This window comes from Mytilus galloprovincialis, chromosome 7 (assembly GCF_965363235.1).
Source record: "Mytilus galloprovincialis chromosome 7, xbMytGall1.hap1.1, whole genome shotgun sequence".
Classification (NCBI taxonomy): domain Eukaryota; kingdom Metazoa; phylum Mollusca; class Bivalvia; order Mytilida; family Mytilidae; genus Mytilus; species Mytilus galloprovincialis.
Window position 1 is genome coordinate 23,474,422 of NC_134844.1, and position 17,845 is coordinate 23,492,266.

At 32.7% G+C, this 17,845-nt stretch overlaps 1 protein-coding gene across 1 annotated transcript; it reads right to left on the reverse strand.

The window, feature by feature from the left end:
- Nucleotides 1-3,547: 3,547 nt before the first annotated feature.
- LOC143082588 (RNA-binding protein RO60-like) lies at nucleotides 3,548-6,378 on the reverse strand. Its single transcript, XM_076258329.1, has 2 exons — nucleotides 6,133-6,378; nucleotides 3,548-5,169 (listed from the first exon to the last, which is right to left on the reverse strand). Exons 1-2 carry the CDS (start codon nucleotides 6,357-6,359, stop codon nucleotides 3,618-3,620), a joined length of 1,779 nt encoding a protein of 592 aa, XP_076114444.1. The 5' UTR covers nucleotides 6,360-6,378; the 3' UTR covers nucleotides 3,548-3,617.
- Nucleotides 6,379-17,845: the final 11,467 nt, after the last annotated feature.

The window sequence follows — 17,845 nt, forward strand, 5'->3', positions numbered from 1 at the left end:
ATAGAATTATCTTTCCATTGATGTATAGATATCTATATAACTATGAATATCTTGACTTCTGCATGATGGGTCCACTATTACATGCCCTGTTACAGAATGACGTCACGTAAAAAACTGTTGATTGCACCCACAACTTCGGTCTAAAACTTTGAAGCTCTGTCTAAAATATGTACTGTTATTTTACACTCGTCAAAAAATATGTAGGAAATAATTGACCGTTAAAGCAAAAAAATAAAAGTTCAATATTGACATTTCCCTTCATATGATACAAATCTTTAATTGTTGTAGTTGTTTCATCTTCACTCAGTGTTATTGTTACATACTCCATTGTACAGTATGTGCTATTTTCCTTTTGCTAGGAATAAAATCAGATTGGAGTATTACATCAATAAAACAGCAACCCAACGACATTATACATGTATATTGAAAAAATATAGATTCCTACACTGCAACAAGTGTATTACGATATTTCTCCACTCGAGACAGTTAAATTTTATTATTTAAAGCGCGAGGCTTGCCGAGCTCTTTAAATAACTAAAATTTAACTGTCGAGAGTGGAGAAATATCGTAATACACGAGTTATGGTGTAGGAATCTGTTTCTCTAATGATTTTTATCCTCTTTTTCAAAGATTTTCAGAAACTTGTGTTCTTTATATATGCGACGTCACCAGGCATGGTCGCCTTTTTTCCTGACGTCACACAGTGGCGGATCCAGGGGGGGGGGGGTTCCGGGGGTGCGCACCCCCCTTTATTTTTGCCGATCAATGCATTTGTATCGGGACATATGTTTTGCACCCCCCTTTGCCCTGGGTTAGCACCCCCCTCCCCCTTTTCGAAAATTCCTGCATCCGCCCCTGTCACAATAGGACAATTCAGAAGAAAACAAAACATTTAGACGTTAGAATCAAATTTCGACTAATCATTTGCCGAGAACAGATTTTTCACTAGTGAGGAGAAATATTTTTTCTCACACCGGTCAGGAAATGTAAAAATAGCACAAAAATTAGAGAAATATTTTTCTCACATCGGTCAGGAAAATTAATGTGAAAATACTAGCACAAAAATTAGAGAAATTATATTCTAAAATAAGTTTTGTTTTTTTCAATTTAGGGGAAAGTACTTACAAACAAAACATATATATACTGAGGTAAAATTTATGTTTTTGGCCGAAAGATTTTTCGAATATCATTGCATTAATGATTAATGTACACTTTGATATTTTGTTTGTTCATTTTGTAAGTACATTTCCACTTCGACGAGACCATAGGTCACCTCTTTTTATTTTTTTAATCATATTGTTCTCTTAAACTAAATTATTTACAATCTTTAAACATTGAAATACAAAATAAACTCTTAATGAGATAAAGAAAATGTCGATCAGTAGGCTAAATCATTGTCTAAATATTTCATTTCGAGCTTTAAATATGAATTTGCATTAATCGACCTAATTTTTATGATCAGTTGTAAAGTTTAAATGATATTTAAGTACTTGTGTACTTGGAATACACAATGTAGGGGGTAAAGTGCAAAATGCCCTTTATTTTATTTTTTTTTTATGAAAAAAGGCAAAGGAAACTCAACTGTCGAAATAAATGACAATGTTATGGGAAAAAAAACGAAAAAGAGGTCAAAGAACGGTACACAAAACACAAAATGGAAATCTAAAGACTGATGAGCGACACGATCCCCGCCAGGTGTTCCGGAAGGGTATGAAGATCCTGCTGAAGTAAGACACGTCACAGTCAAACTATATGATAAATCTAATTCGGTAGATCATATTCGAAGAAAAGATAGTGGGATTGTGGATACGACAATTAATTTGTAATGAGGATATTTCATAACTGTTACAGTTAACCAATTCGGAATGGAGTCCGTTAACCTTTCGAAGGACTGATTTGACCGCTTGGTTTGATAGTTTCTTTGTAATCTATAAAGGAAACCAATATACATTTTTTGTTTGTTTTAAGCTGTAAATAGTTCATCTAATACCGGTGCTGTCTCTTTGACATATTACCTATTTCAATTCTCAATTCTATATAATATGACTACATTTCCACAAAGGATATGATTCTAAAACTTATTATGTTTTTGTATGCCCTTAACCTTAATAACTATAATGATTATTATGAAATGTATATAGTATAAGAGGTAATTTATTTTATATGATAATATTGTTTTCACCTACAGTATTTTAAATATCACAATGGTGTTCTTTTTACTAAAAATTGTTGTCGACTTAGTATAAGGGGAACAACTCGATTTTTCATTTTTTTCTCACGAAAACATCAGACAGGTTGAAGTTTAGAAATACATTTATTGTCTTTATACTGACAATGCTTCACACACATACTATGTAAAATGTTCAAGTGAGTGTTTTGTTTGTTCTTGCTGTATCATTTGTTTGCACACTATCATCATACTTTTGTTTAAAAGGAAGACGATACAAAACCACAAATCAATGAAAGCCAGACAACAGTATCACTAAAGGGGAAAAAAGACGTACATACAAACAACTGTATATACAACACTACACAAAGATTGGGATAAACATCACCAGACCACCAAAAGAGCAGACCATTCAACACTACACATAACTCTAAAGATTGGAATTGATCATCGCCAGTCCACCAAAACAACAGACCATTCAACACTACACATAACTCTAAAGATTGGGATTGATCATCGCCAGTCCACCAAAACAACAGACCATTCAACAATACTCATAACTCTAAAGATTGGGATTGATCATCGCCAGTCCACCAAAACAACAGACCATTCAACACTACACATAATTCTAAAGATTGGGATTGATCATAACTCTAAAGATTGGGATTGATCGTCACAGTCCCACCAAAACGAGATTCCATAAAACACCACACAAAACTCTTAAGATAGGAATTGATCGTCACAGGCGCATCAAAACAACAGTCCATAAAACACTACACAGAAAACTTAAGATTAGGATTGAACACTACCAGCCCACTAAAAACAACAGTCCATTCAACACTACACAGAACTGTAAAGGTTTAGATTGAGCAACACCAGCCAATGCAAACAACAGGCCATTCAACACTACCCATATAACCGAAGAAAAGGATGTATCATCCCCGGCCCACCAAAACAACAGTCCATAAAACTCTACACAGAACTGTAAAGATTTGGATTAAGCAACACCAGCCAACGCAAACAACAGGCCATTCAACACTACACATATAACCGAAGAAAAGGATGTATCATCCCCGGCCCACCAGTACAACAGGTTGTACCCCTCTATGCTCCTTTTTTTGTGCTTATAGGTGACGTTTTATGGATGTCTCAATGATGTGTACCCACATATTTTTAATCTATGTCTCTACTTATTTGTTTAATCCAATACTATTCAGAAAAAAAACAGTCATTTGATGTACTTGAATCTGTCAATAGATTTTAAAAAAAAAGAGCATCAGGTATTAAATATGTTTTCTATGTACTGCCATCATACCAATCTTTTCAATACTTTCACTTGGTCCTGATACATGTAAAAACTTTTAATAACTATTATTCAACTTGATTTCTAAAATTTAATGAACACTAAAGACTAGTTTAGTGTATAACATATTATAACAATACAGTGGTTTTAATATAAAGTGACATTTTCCATTTCTTCCAAGTCGACATATGGATTATCAGTCTGCATGGAAGGATCACTTCGAAAGTCATTCACAAAGTTTTTAATTACACTTGGAGTGTGAAGATCAAAGCCAACTACATCGAGCGCATTCATATCTATAGGACTGGCTATGGTATATTCATTGTCGGTCATACCAACAACAATAAGATGGTACTCATCGATAGCCACGTAGCTAATGTATTGTTTGAGCATTTCCGCTGGATGCATATATCCACAGCAGGTTAAAGAGTCTGTTAGAACAACAATAACATCAAATCGTTTTTTTCTGCTAGCTGCCCATTTAAATGGAACAGCCAAGTCTTCGCTGACTCTACCTGACAATTGTTGACATTGCTGTTTGACCTGTTCAATCTTAGCTGAAATAGAATCTAGAGTATCGCCCCTGGCTATACTACTGATACATGCATCTTCTATTGAATTAGCAAAGATAATGACTTCTACCTCTGCCGTGTTTACGGTTGAAAGAACCATGGCCGCAGCTGCTTCGCACGCTTTTATGGACGACCCGCAAATATTTTTCTGCATACTTTCACCAACGGAAACGGCCATTAGGTATGATTGTCCTTCCGGTGGACATATTTTGGTTAGCTGATCGAAAGCCTCTTTCAGTGCATTAACGATCTGTGTGTTTGGTGTCCACACTAACCTCCTCGTTTGTCCTTGCCCTTTTTCGTAATGTTTCAGTGCAATAAGAATTGTTAAGGGGTGGATCTTTTGACAGTTCAGTCCATCACTGTTCAACTGACCAAGTCTTTGAAGTATAATTGTAATCCACAAGTCTGAAGATGTATTTGAGTTTGGATTCAGCATTCCTAAACTAGTTATTTTACCTAGATTACGGAGCATAGCAGTAAAAGGCATAGCTCTAAGGAGTACCTCCCAAACGGAAATATTATTTAAGAATCGAGTAGGTATGTGTTCCCTCGATAAATGGTATTTTGCTATCAGATCGCGAATTTCTTCAACATCGTTACATCGTTTTGCTCTCCTGGTCGCGTCCAAAAATTCACCAATACTAGCTTGATTTGGAGTAATGTTTACAGTTATATTTTCGCCAAATATATATTCTATGATAAGTCTGATATCCGTAGTTCTGGGATGAACGTGAGCCAGACGAACCGCATCACGGTGGGTCCAACCGTGACGGCGTTTGTACTTCGTCACAAGATAGGCCAATTTCTTTGCACTTTTGTGGTCCTGTGGATCTTTAGACTGGAAACTATTATACCAGTTACTGATTCCCATGCGGTGAGCCCTGCCCCATCCACTGTTGTGTTCAAACAATTCTTCGCAATATTTTACAAACTGAAATAGATGTGTAGGAATGCGGCAGACGTCGTTTAATATTGCATAAGCAGATCTTTTAGTATGTAAATCATTACTTCTTGCGCATATGGCTAATGCGTACAGTGTTGTGTCATGCTTACATGCTCTTCCTTGGATGCTTACATCCCGAATGCATCTGATTACCTCCGATCCCCTACCATTCTGTATGAGCCTAAAATAGAGGATATCAATGTATAATTCAATGTGTGTAAAGCATTTGATATTTGTGTTGCTATTTATAGTTTCCATCTATCTATAATAGTTCCAATTTTATATATGCTTTATAAAAACAAAAAATGATAACAGAAAATCGTCATTTGAGGGCAATAAGTAACTCATACAAATATTACAGTCTGGTGATTTCGAGTTTTAGATATTGCTTTGATGATTATTTTTGCTTTTATACTTTTTAAAAAATATACATCTAATATTTCAAAGTTTTCATAATATATATATGAAAAAAAAGGAAAAAAGTTGTCAAAAAAATCAGTAAAGGGCAATAACTCTTATAAGGTCTAACGATTTTGGCTTTGTCGAATTATTCAAAAAATATTTTCTCCTGATCATGTTTGCTATTAAAGATATTGTCTGATATGATAGATTTCAAGAAATTATACAAAAATGAAAATTTAAGGCAAAATTCATCAATTGCAAAATTCATCATTTTCAAAATTGCTCGTCAGCAACGTTAGGTAGTGGTCTTTGATCATCTTCGCGAGTTTTAAACGATTAAAAAGATCTTATTTAATCAAATTAACTTGTAAGTACTCGTGCATTTATATACATGACATATATGGGTTTTCTTAATGCATACGATGTTTTAAACATTAAAATATTTATAATGCAAAACAAATTGGTCAACAATTGAAGGAAACGTCAGACTTCCAAGATGTCATAATCATCTGGATTAGTTATAAAGATTGAACTGCATGTATAGTTTTATAGCTCTAAATAGGGCTTTCCATACTTTTAAAGTTTTAAAAATAGAACTGATAATATGCTATTTGTTTACACTGTATGATTGCTCTAATAGCACTATATAATAAATACCACTAAATACTATTATATTGTATTCAAGTGAACATAATATTATTCAGTATATTTATAAATGTAACTAATACATAAATGTCTTTACCTGTCAATAAAGTTTACGTTGGCCCGACCGAATTCTGTATGTTGTGTATTTGCCCTGTAAACCCTATCGTTGACTCCCAGACATAGGAATCGAAGCAGACTTTCCAGATCTGAGATTTGGTAAGAATATCCTCCACTTGGATTAGGGATTTGTCCAACTAAAGGCTGTGATTGAGGAAGAATATCATCGATGGGATGGACATCCTGACTCTGTGGATCAACTTCCATGTTTGACTAATAAATGTATGGAGAGCCATTGGAAAAATTAAATAGCACTGATATACACAGTACTAAAGTTCTATGTTCTTGTGTTTACATTGCTTGCTATTTATATAATGTGTATAAATAAAAGATTTAAGGATTAACAACTTTTAAAATATAGTCTGAATGAAACAATATTGTTGACTTTTTTTTTATGTTTTGACATTTATTTAAAAAAAAAATTTCATTTGTTTTCTATGCGATGTATGTCTTATATTATGATGCTTTTTACTTGAAATGGTTACATTAATTTATACTCTGTGTTTTGAAATATATTATTTTCAGGTAATATTTTCAGGATGAATTTCGGATCTTAGATGCTACAGATGCTAGTTGTATATAAACAATACGTGTATTGTCGATTTTAATAAATTACAAAAGATAAACAATTTTAAACAAAAAATCAAATATATAAAAAATAATCACTACTGACTTTAAATGATACAATTAACTATCATGCTATGTCAGTCTATAAGGCAGCAACCATTTGATTTTCTGGGGGGGGGGGGGCTATGGTTTTTTTTTTTGGAAAAAAAGTTTGTTTCCAGGTTTTGGTGAAAAAAATAATTTGTTTTGGACCCTGAGTAAAAAAAATTGTTTATTTCACCCTCAGCTGCCACTATATGTAATGCTAAAATTGAAAGAAAAAATTTGTCTTCGGTTTGTCGCTAAAAAAATAGATTGTTCTTCGCCGAAGGCGAAAACAAAAGTTTGCACAGAAAAAAAAACCATAGCCCCCCCCCCCCCCCCCCCCCCAGAAAAACAAATGGTTGCTGCCTAATTCATATTTTGCAAGTAGTCAATCCATCCTATTTAAGAGATAACTGTATTGTATTTGAAGCTTTAAGGACGTCCATCGGTAGTTTTACTGTCGCAAATTTAGTTTACCTGGCGACGCGGAGCGGAGACAGGTAAACGGGTATTTGCGACAGTAAAACTACCGATGGACGTCCGCAAAGCTTCAAATACAATACAGTTATCTCTATTCTAAGGCAAAACAAGTTCATAATTAAATTTCAATCATAATTTCAGTGTAAAATCTTCATTAAAAAAAAATCCGCGAAAAAATGTTATCTTCTTTGGTCCCTACACTACGTGACGTCATAGGTATGCTTCCGACGTCAAACATAAACAACGGGCGTTTTCTGGCTTATGTGCCGCTTCAGAATGTAATAAAATTTGATAAAAAGAAGATTTTTAGACGCAAGAAGTGAGTTTATTGTTTATTATTGTAGAAATAACATGTCAATACTTTCCGAAATTCAAAATGTCGGCTTCCTTAGTTACAGACAAGGAGATAGAGAATTTTACGCTTGCTGTCATCCAATCAGAACAATTGTTACAAAATAATTGCATTAGAATTCGTTACTCACAGTTTGTACATTCAAAATAGTTTTTCTCAACCATTACTATAAATAAAGTATCAATGCAGAGTTCTCATCAGTTTGATGAAAATGTTTCTTTTTTATGTCTTTCATATTCTAGTGGCGGACCCAGAACCTTTTATTAGTGGGCACTGACTGCCATAACAGGGGGCCCGCTATAAACATGCTTTGACAATGTAAATAAAACTAACCTCCGTTTAAATAACCTCCGTGACGCAGTTATTTACAGTTAAGTTGTGAGACTTTTTTATCAGTATTAGCGGCTGCCGACACTGCCGAAAGTCATTTTTGTAGCAGACATCATTTATTATAAAGGAAACAGACAAACAAAATACAGATTTTGAGAAAAAAAATGTTGTTTTGAGAAAGGTATGTTAACTTGTTTTTTCCCTATTATGTGAGCAACATTATAACTTTTAATAAACGATATATCAGCCATTTTCTTAGATTTGAAATAGTCTACAACACAACTTGTGTAATTGCGACGACAATCATAACTTTAACAGCGGTTTATGGCAAACATTTTCAAGATTATTTAGGACTCATCAATGTAACGGAGGTTATGCAAATAACAAAAATCTAAAGATGCATGAAAACACGATCATACCAATTGAAATTCTTGTACATTGTTATAGATACTAAATCAGTTCATCAATTATCACTAATAAAAATCAAAAGGTGATGTCAATCATAGACGACATCATTGATTTACGTTACGGAGGATAGAAATTTAAGGAAAAAAAGTTTTTTTTTCTCTAACAGGACTTTACTCTTTTTAGATAACGATTTACTAAGAAAAATGTTTAATTCTGTTGTCTTGTTTGTCATTTAATTCCAATATTTACATTCATTTATATGTTTGCTGTTGGTAAGAACTGGAATTGTCCGTTATGGAGGTTTTAAATGTCGTTACGGAGGATAGAAATTTTCGAAAAGAAACTATTTTGACTCCAAAACTTCATAGTTGAGTATAATACATACATTATTGTGTGAAGGAAGATGACATTATCTGTATAGAGCTAACAAAATTAAGTTGAACAGTATTCGGTTTAGGTAAAACATATTTTTGAGTGAAAGTTCATGAATCGTTACGGAGATTTTGACAAGAACAAGTCCATTTGACTAAAAGAAACATATAACTTGATAGAAAACAGTTTTTTAGTTTGTAATGTCAATAAATTGTTTAGAAAAGCTAGGATTAAAGAGTTAAGTGTTACTATGTATCAGCATTCAGATACTGGTTTGATATCAACCTCCGTAACAAAGATGGGGGTGTGGACTAATACAAGCATAAAAAATACATACAAGAGATTCAAAACATAAATAATAGGGTTTTTCCTGGAAAGCTGTATTATGAAACTAAAATATTATACAGCATAACATTTCATTAGTTTAAATTTATTACTAAATAAGTTGTGAAAACTACTTATTTGAATTATTTTTTAAACACTATATTAATTCAGACCTTAAAATTGGCATTTGCTTTCAATATATACAGAATAATACGTATAAATCAGTTTGCTATGGTGGTAAATGTAATCCATTTCACATGAGCCTGGATTTAAATCTTGTGTTTTTCTCTAATGCAATTTTTACGATGACTTTATACAACACTAACCTCCGATACGTTCATACTTACCTTGTCTTACAAAAAATGCTAAAACTAGAAAACAACTAAAATGGTGTAAGTAAAAATTAAAAAAATGACAGACTAGATATAGACACAGAAGAAAACAACACTCTCTCTCTGCTCAGTTGAAATTTATTTTTTAACAGTGTCTTCATTCGAATTGTACCCATTTTTTGGGAATGACTGTTCAGTGATTCCCTATATAATCAACTGAATTTATTCACACGAAATGGGGGAGGGGTGGGGATGGATTTGATCCCTCTATGATGCCCCGTCGACATATATATATATATGTTTGTGGCATAACATCGTGACCACAAGTAAATTTTTTTCTGTTTAGTATTAAATTTATATTAAGATCCATTTTGTTACATCTTGTGATCAATTTTATTTGGCAATCGCCAATGGCAGTCAGCAGGGTTAAAGAACTGTTTTACATCAGTTGTTCGACCTGTTAGTCAAATGCGTTTTGTTTAAATATACTTTTTCACTTTTTTGGTCTTTTGGAAAATGTTGTTTGTGCTGTTTTTAGACCCTTCTACAACGAAATTTGTTTTACATGCACACGTATAAAAATTACGATTTTTATCCAACGCAATCATAGGTTTGAACGTAGTTTTCAATTTAGACTCGTTTATATTTTTTCGTTTGGGCTTGTATCATATTTTCCCTCTGGTTTATATGATCCGTTCATCCTATATTGACTCTTAAAATTAAGAGTCTGTCTAAAAATGAGGGTACTTTATCTAAAAATGAGGGTACTTTTTATATGGCCTTCCAAATACCGTTTCGATCCCTAACATCACTGAAGAGACATTTATTGTCGAAATCCGGATCTGGTGTACTAAAAAAATATTGACACCTTATGTTTGTGGCATAACATCTTTGCCACAAGTAAATTTTTTTCTGTTTAGTATTAAATTTATGTTAAGATCCATTTTGTTACATCTTGTGATCAATTTTATTTGGCAATCGCCAATGGCAGTCAGCAGGGTTAAAGAACATCAGTTGTTCGACCTGTCAGTCAAATGCGTTTTGTTTAAATATACTTTTTCACTTTTTTGGTCTTTTGGAAAATGTTGTTTGTGCTGTTTTTAGACCCTTCTGCAACGAAATTTGTTTTACATGCACACGTATAAAAATTGCGGTTTTTATCCAACGCAATCATAGGTTTGAACGTAGTTTTCAATTTAGACTCGTATATATATATATTATACAACTCGTCTAAACATCAACCGAACAATGTTAGATCTGTAAATTTGCTTTCGCAAATTTTTTGTTCTTCCCTCGCCGGGATTCGAACCCATGCTACTGAGATATCGTGACACCAAATCGCCTGCACTGCATATATATATAAAGTGCATATAAAATCAACCTACCGATATGAGAGTAGATCTGATTCGTAATTTCCTGTCCGAGCAGGGCTGGAACATGTACTTTTTATTTTTCACACCGCCTATATATATAAGTGTTGCCTTTTGCAATCGACATACATTTCTTATTTGTTATAGACAGCAAAACATCTACCAAGACAAGTGTATATAGCCAATGAATACATTCCTGTGTTAAAGTTTGGTGGCTTTTTTGTAGTGTAAAACACAACACTTTGCTATTATTAAACATGGATCAGAGGCGGATTTAGGGGGGACAGGGTCCCGCCCCCCCCCCCCCATTTTGGGGAAAAAATCGGTTGCTTATATAGGGAATCACTGAAGCGAGACTGGAGCGGGCCCCCTCTTAGGCAGTCAGTGGGCCCCCACTTATGAAAAATTCTGGATCCGCCACTGTGGAACAATTATACGACAGTTGCCACATTTGGAGCAAGATATGATTACCTTTCTAAACACAAAGGTACTTGGTTCTACCCCCTTCCGGGGAGAAAATTTCAGGGAATGATTTTTTTGGCTCTCCCTTGACACCATTTGCAAGTATGGTCTTTAGAAATGATGATTGTTCTTCGAAAGAGAACGATAAATGAATGACCTGTGTTAAGAGAAAGCAATATCTCTTGCGCGTAAAAGACACCCTTGCAGATTTCGAAAAAGAGGAGGCTAATGCCGCTACAAGCTTAAGGGATTTAGCACACGCACCAGCAAAGTGGAAAGGAATTAATATATATATATATATATACAACTCGTCTAAACATCAACCCAACAATGTTAGATCTGTAAATTTGCTTTCGCAAATTTTTGGTTCTTCCCTCGCCGGGATTCGAACCCATGCTACTGTGATATCGTGACACCAAATCGCCTGCACTACAGCCGTCCCGCTTTTTTTTTTATCTTTATTCAATAAAACATATAAAATCACAATTCACATTAATAATAAAAGAATAAAATATTCAATAGAGTATCACAGTATTTTTTAACATGTCATTAAAAGTTAAATATCAAAACACCATCTATTTCAGTCATTTTACGATTATTCTTTAGAAAGTTCCTTTCAAAAATGTTCATCTTGTTTACAATCTTACAATACACATGATAATAAGAAATATAATGTTTTAGTGTATACCTGAAAAATCTCGTAAGATCTATATTCTTGACATCATTTTTGATCATTTGTCTCCTTTTGAAAACACAAAGTCTTGCAACAGAAAGAACAAAATTAACAAAAAATGTATTTACATCAGTATAAGTACTTGTCATACCAAGCAAAAACATCTGTCTATATCCTTGATTGACCAAGACATCAAATTCACATTTCTCTAGAAGTTCACATAAAAAAAAACATATAGTTATGAAAAACATCTAGATCTTGATATTTCAAAAATAAGTGAAACAAATCTTCTACTACAGATTTACAACTATCACAAATGTCTGAGTCAGAAAGACCTATTCTTTTTAGTTTCAAATTTGTAAATATTCTATTGTGAACAATTTTAAAATCTAATTGCACACAGTCTGGCGATTTCCAATAGCAGTGAACACTTGTCCATAAGAACTTAAAAGGAATATATTGGACATTAAAACTTTCTAACCAATATTGATGAGCAACAGGTTCAATATAACATTTATCTACTAATATACCATAAAAATCTTTTGTTTTACAACATACAAAATCTTTTGTTTTGTTATTATAATTTACAATAAACAATGGAACATCATCGCAGTTTACTGATTTTGTTTCATTTAATATCACCCTTTTCCATTCATTTGGTATACATTCTAGCAAACTATTATATTGCTGTCTAAGTTTATTACAATCTACATTGTCATCAACATTTTCAATCATTTCATGAATAGCGTTAAAAGGTAAAAAACCTGGAATCACTTCATATGCTACATGTTTTAATTTGGTAATTCCAGCTAATAAAAACTGTTTCCAAAGTATGCATTTACCATTCACCTTGATGGATTCATTCAAAAAAATTGGTTGATTAAAAATATCAACCGATCGTATATCAATATCAACATAAGGTTTAAAATATTGCCATGCATCAATGATTTCCTTATAAAACACAGGTATGTTTGTACAGTCTTTCTTTTGTAGCAATAAAAATAAACAATGTATACCAAGATTTGTATTGTGTATCTTGTTCAAAAAATATTTCATAGAGTATTTCCATATAGCATGAAAATCTTTATCTAAAAATCTTGTCAAAAATTTTAATCTAAAGGCTAATAGTTTTAAATAGATATCAGGGTATTTTAAACCTCCATCAGTTTTGTCTCCTATTATCGTTCTATATTTGATCAAATGCGATCCATTATTCCATAAAAAATCTAAACATATTTTCTTGATTGACTGTAAAGCCCAATCAGGAATTGAACACACTGCTATTGTGTACCATAACCTAGACATCCATAGTGAGGATATCACAGTAGCTCTACCAGATAACGTCAATCGTCTCTGTTTCCATAAATTAACTAACATTTTAATTTTACTAATCTTATCTTTCCAATTAAGATCATCACAAAGTAATTTATTTTTGCCTACATACACACCTAATATCTGTATACAATCTATAGAATACTTCAACCCTATTTTCTGTATTTCTGATACATTAATTTTTGCTTTACCAATACACATAATCTCCGATTTTGACATATTTATCTTTGAACCTGATGCTTTTCCATACATTTCAAAAATATTCAATGTTTCATTGATAGACTCTTTATTACATAATGTAAGAGTAGTGTCATCAGCATGTTGAAAAATAACAGCTTTTTCATCACAATTAGGTATATTAATACCTTCAATGTTTAAATTATTTCTAATTGCACACTGCAATGGTTCGGCAGAAAGCACATACAAAAGAGCACTAATGGGACATCCCTGTCTGATCCCATTTTTAATTTTGAAATATTTAGTAAGAAACCCATTACTTTTAACAGAACTTTGAATATCTGTATAAAAAATCCCTACCCAATTTATAAATCTATCACCAAATCCATACTTTTTAAGAACCTCCCTTAAATAAGTATGCCCAACTTTATCGAATGCTTTCTCCTGATCCATTTTAAGTAAATATCCCTCCAATTCTTCATTTTCTATAAGGTCAAGTACATCTCTTATATTAGCAATAGTATCAGCAATATCTCTACCAGGTATACAACAAGACTGACATTTTAATACAATTTTACATAAAATTTGTTTAAATCTATTAGCCATCACTTTGGCTAATATTTTATAATCTACCTGAAGGAGTGAAATAGGTCTATAGTTTTTCAAAAATCTTTTATCTCCTTTTTTCTTAAATATTAAACTAATAATTCCACATCTCATAGACCGAGAAAGCTTTGAATATTTTTCAATCTCTTCAAACAATTTCAATAGAATGTCTTTCAGTGAACTAAAAAAAGTACAATAGAATTCAACTGTAAGACCATCAGAGCCAGGACTTTTATTTTTAGCCATTTTCTGTAATGCAAATTCAATCTCTTTTACTGTTATATCATCATCACATAGATCTACATCCTCCTGATTTATTTTAGTATTTACATTTTTTAAAAATTCTTTCATAATATCATCATCTGTTTTAACAGAAGAATACAATTTACTATAAAAATCATACTGCGTATCTAAGATACCTTCAGTATTAGTAACACTCTCATTTTGTTCATTCAATAGTTCTTTAATGCAATGAGACTCTTGCTTTTGCTTTTCCATTTGTAAAAAATATTTAGTGCATTTATCACTCTCTGTAGCCCAAAAAGCCTTTGAACGCAGGATTGCTCCTTTACATTTTTGTTCTTCATACACTGACAAATCTAATTTCAAATTTTCATACTGAGCTACATCAATAATTTCCCCTAAAGCAATTCTCTCTGATATTCTTTTCAGCTTATTTTGCAGTAAAAAATATTCTGCATTCTTTTCTTTTTGAATTCTTTTTCCAAATACTTGACTAAATTTCTTGATCTTATATTTTAAATTATCCCACCAAATGAGAAACTCTGAATTAAAAAGTGCGCTTTGTTTTTCTTCCTCAATGATATTTCTAATTTTTGAAACATATTCTTCATTTTTCAAAAATATATTGTTTAAAATCCATAAACCTGGACCTCTTTCAATTTTTTCAAAATTCATTTTCATTTCAACAAAACAGTGATCATAATGATATACACCCTGTACAAAAAATGTCAAATTTCTATTCAATAAAAAATAATCTATTCTTGATTGTTTGAGTTCACCATTGTAAACCATTTTTCTTGAAAATACAAGTTTATCTGGATTTCTAAATCTCCATATATCATTATATATTATGATTAAGCATAATATCATTCAACTTTTTGACCGATACATCATTTTTGTGTACAGTTCTACTACATCTGTCTTTGCAAGACAATGATGTATTCCAGTCACCAGCAATAATATTTTCAAATAATTTCATATAATCATTTAAAAAATCAAAAAAATCCGCCTTTTCATTTACAATATTAGGCGCATAGACATTCATTATATTATAAATACTATCATCATATTCAAACTGTAAATGTAAAAATCTACCATTGTTATCTTTATATATTTGTTTAACATTTGTACACAGTTTTGACTTCACTAATATGGCAACACCTTGCCTATTATTTGTCCCATCACTGTGATAAATATCACCATTATATAAATGTTTTACATTTTGGACAAGTTGGTCATCCCAAAACGTTTCTTGAAATAACATAAAATCAACATTTTTTTCCGACATAATAGACACATACTTTTTAAATTTGTCTATATTTCTAATACCATTACAGTTGTGACTTACAAGTAGAACCATCATTGTAAGTAAAAAAATACATGTTTTAAGATGATCCATTATTAACATTTTTGTCATAGGGCGTCGATCTTACTCTCATTTTAGCACTATTCACATTAGGAGTATGCTTAGTTTTATTCCTTCTCTTCACTGATGACTTCTGGGATGGTGTCTGAGAAAGCTCATCGCCCCCCTCAGACACATCCATTAAACCTTCTATCACGTTATCTTGTCCATCAGTACCTGAGGCACCAACAGGCGAGATATTATCTAAATCTCCGATTCCAGTTCTGGTGACATCACCACCAGAAGAGGAATCAGCAACAATTGAAACATCTATCTTTTCATCATCTTTTGCATTACTATCTTTACATTCAATACTACTTTCCTTATTTTCATGTAAAATAACTTCAGTTTGAATCTGAATAGAATCATGCTTGTTTTGATTTTCATGTACAATAGTTTGTTTTACAATTTTATCATTTTGTTCATTTGTAACTGTCATATTATCAGAAATATCTTGACTGTTTCTTTCTTTCTTTTCATCATCTCTTTCATCTACCACTATGTCTTCATCCACCTTCGGAACATCACCATTTGCCACTTTACCATTTACCAATTTACCATTTACCACTTTACCATTCACCACTTTGCCATTCACCACTTTACCATTCACCGCTTTACCAATTGCCACATCACCATTCACCACTTTACCATTTACCACTTTACCATTTACCACTTTACCATTTACCACTTTACCATTAACCACTTCATCATTCACCACTTTACCATTCTCAATTCCTCCATTAACTTCTTCACCATTCACCACGTCACCATTCACTTTGTCATCATTCACTGCGTCACCATTCATCGCGTCACCACTTACCATGTTATCATCCTCTTCACAAGTGTTTTCTTCTAAGTTTAGAATGTCAGTGTCACCATCTTTATTGTTTTCGCTCATCATTTGATCATTGTCATCTCCACTAACCTCGACGATTTCCTCATCCTCATTACTAGTATGTTCGTTGTTTTATAATTTCACAGTTTTAATTTTAGCCTGCTTCACATTTTCATCGACATTTTCCGATTTTCTTTTTTTCCGCTCAATATTTTCTTTCTTTTTATCAACATTCATATCACTTTCCTTATCATTCTCATTTTCATTATCGTCTATCGTTTCTTTCGTCAAATCTCTATTCGTGTTGTCAGTGCCGCATTTACAGAGATTGAAGGCTAACTTACATCCTTCACAAGCACAAACGCACGGTTCTTTTCTACAATATGGACAAATTTTGTCAATTTTTCCGCACCAACATTTCGAAGGCAATTTCCGACAAGTTTTACATATGGGCGCCTTGCATTCCCTCATTTTGTGACCTTGTTCATCACACCCATCACAAATTAACTGTGGACATTTCCTGTATTTGTGATAAGGCGATCCACACTTATTACAAAGTGACTTTTGTTTATCTTGTATCACTCTAAAGTATCTATCTCCGCTGACAGTTTTAAATTTCATACTCCATGGTAGAGATACAAGCGTAGGTGGGAATTTTACATGCACATACCTCGTTCCATCGGCTACTTGTGTTTTGGGATGAACATGCCTGAAAACACTTGATTTTATCTCACAATTTCTAATTTCTAAAGCGTCAATGATAGCTTGATCTTCAATATAAGCTGGTAAGTAAATAAATGACACAACTACAATTTGATTAAATTGCAATGTACATTCAAAATTTTCATTATCAATCTTAAGTCCATTTGTCAGTTGCCAAGCACTCTCTTCCGAATCGGTTGTTATTTCATAACCATTATTGTTATCAACTGGAACAACAGCTAAAACTGTGTTCTCTCCACATATCTTTTCCACTGTCTCTATCACAGTTTTGGCATTAAAAGATGTGTTTGGTATGTTATGTACCTGAAGAGTACATTCTTTCTTATAATGTCTATCGAGTCTATGAACATATCGTAGAGACTTTTTTTGTCCTCCTGATACATCTCTTGTCCTTTCTGAACTCTCTTTCGATTTATTATTCTGCATTATCACTATAGGTGTTTATCAGAACGCACCCTTCACAACTAATTGGTTATTGGTTAAACCCTAATGTCAAAGTCAGGCGCACCGAAACACCCCCCTTATCCTGCACAACAAAAGCAGGAATAAGGGGTTACAAAGTCTGTATTTCAACTAATTCCTTATATTTTAACTACCAATGTCACACAATAAAGATAT

Excerpts from the sequence above, each read along its gene's own strand:
- LOC143082588 (XM_076258329.1), bottom strand. The coding sequence starts at position 6,359 with ATGGAAGTTGATCCACAGAGTCAGGATGTCCATCCCATCGATGATATT. Across the intron at positions 5,170-6,132 it reads AACGTAAACTTTATTGACAG|GCTCATACAGAATGGTAGGG; the intron begins GTAAAGACATTT and ends CCTCTATTTTAG.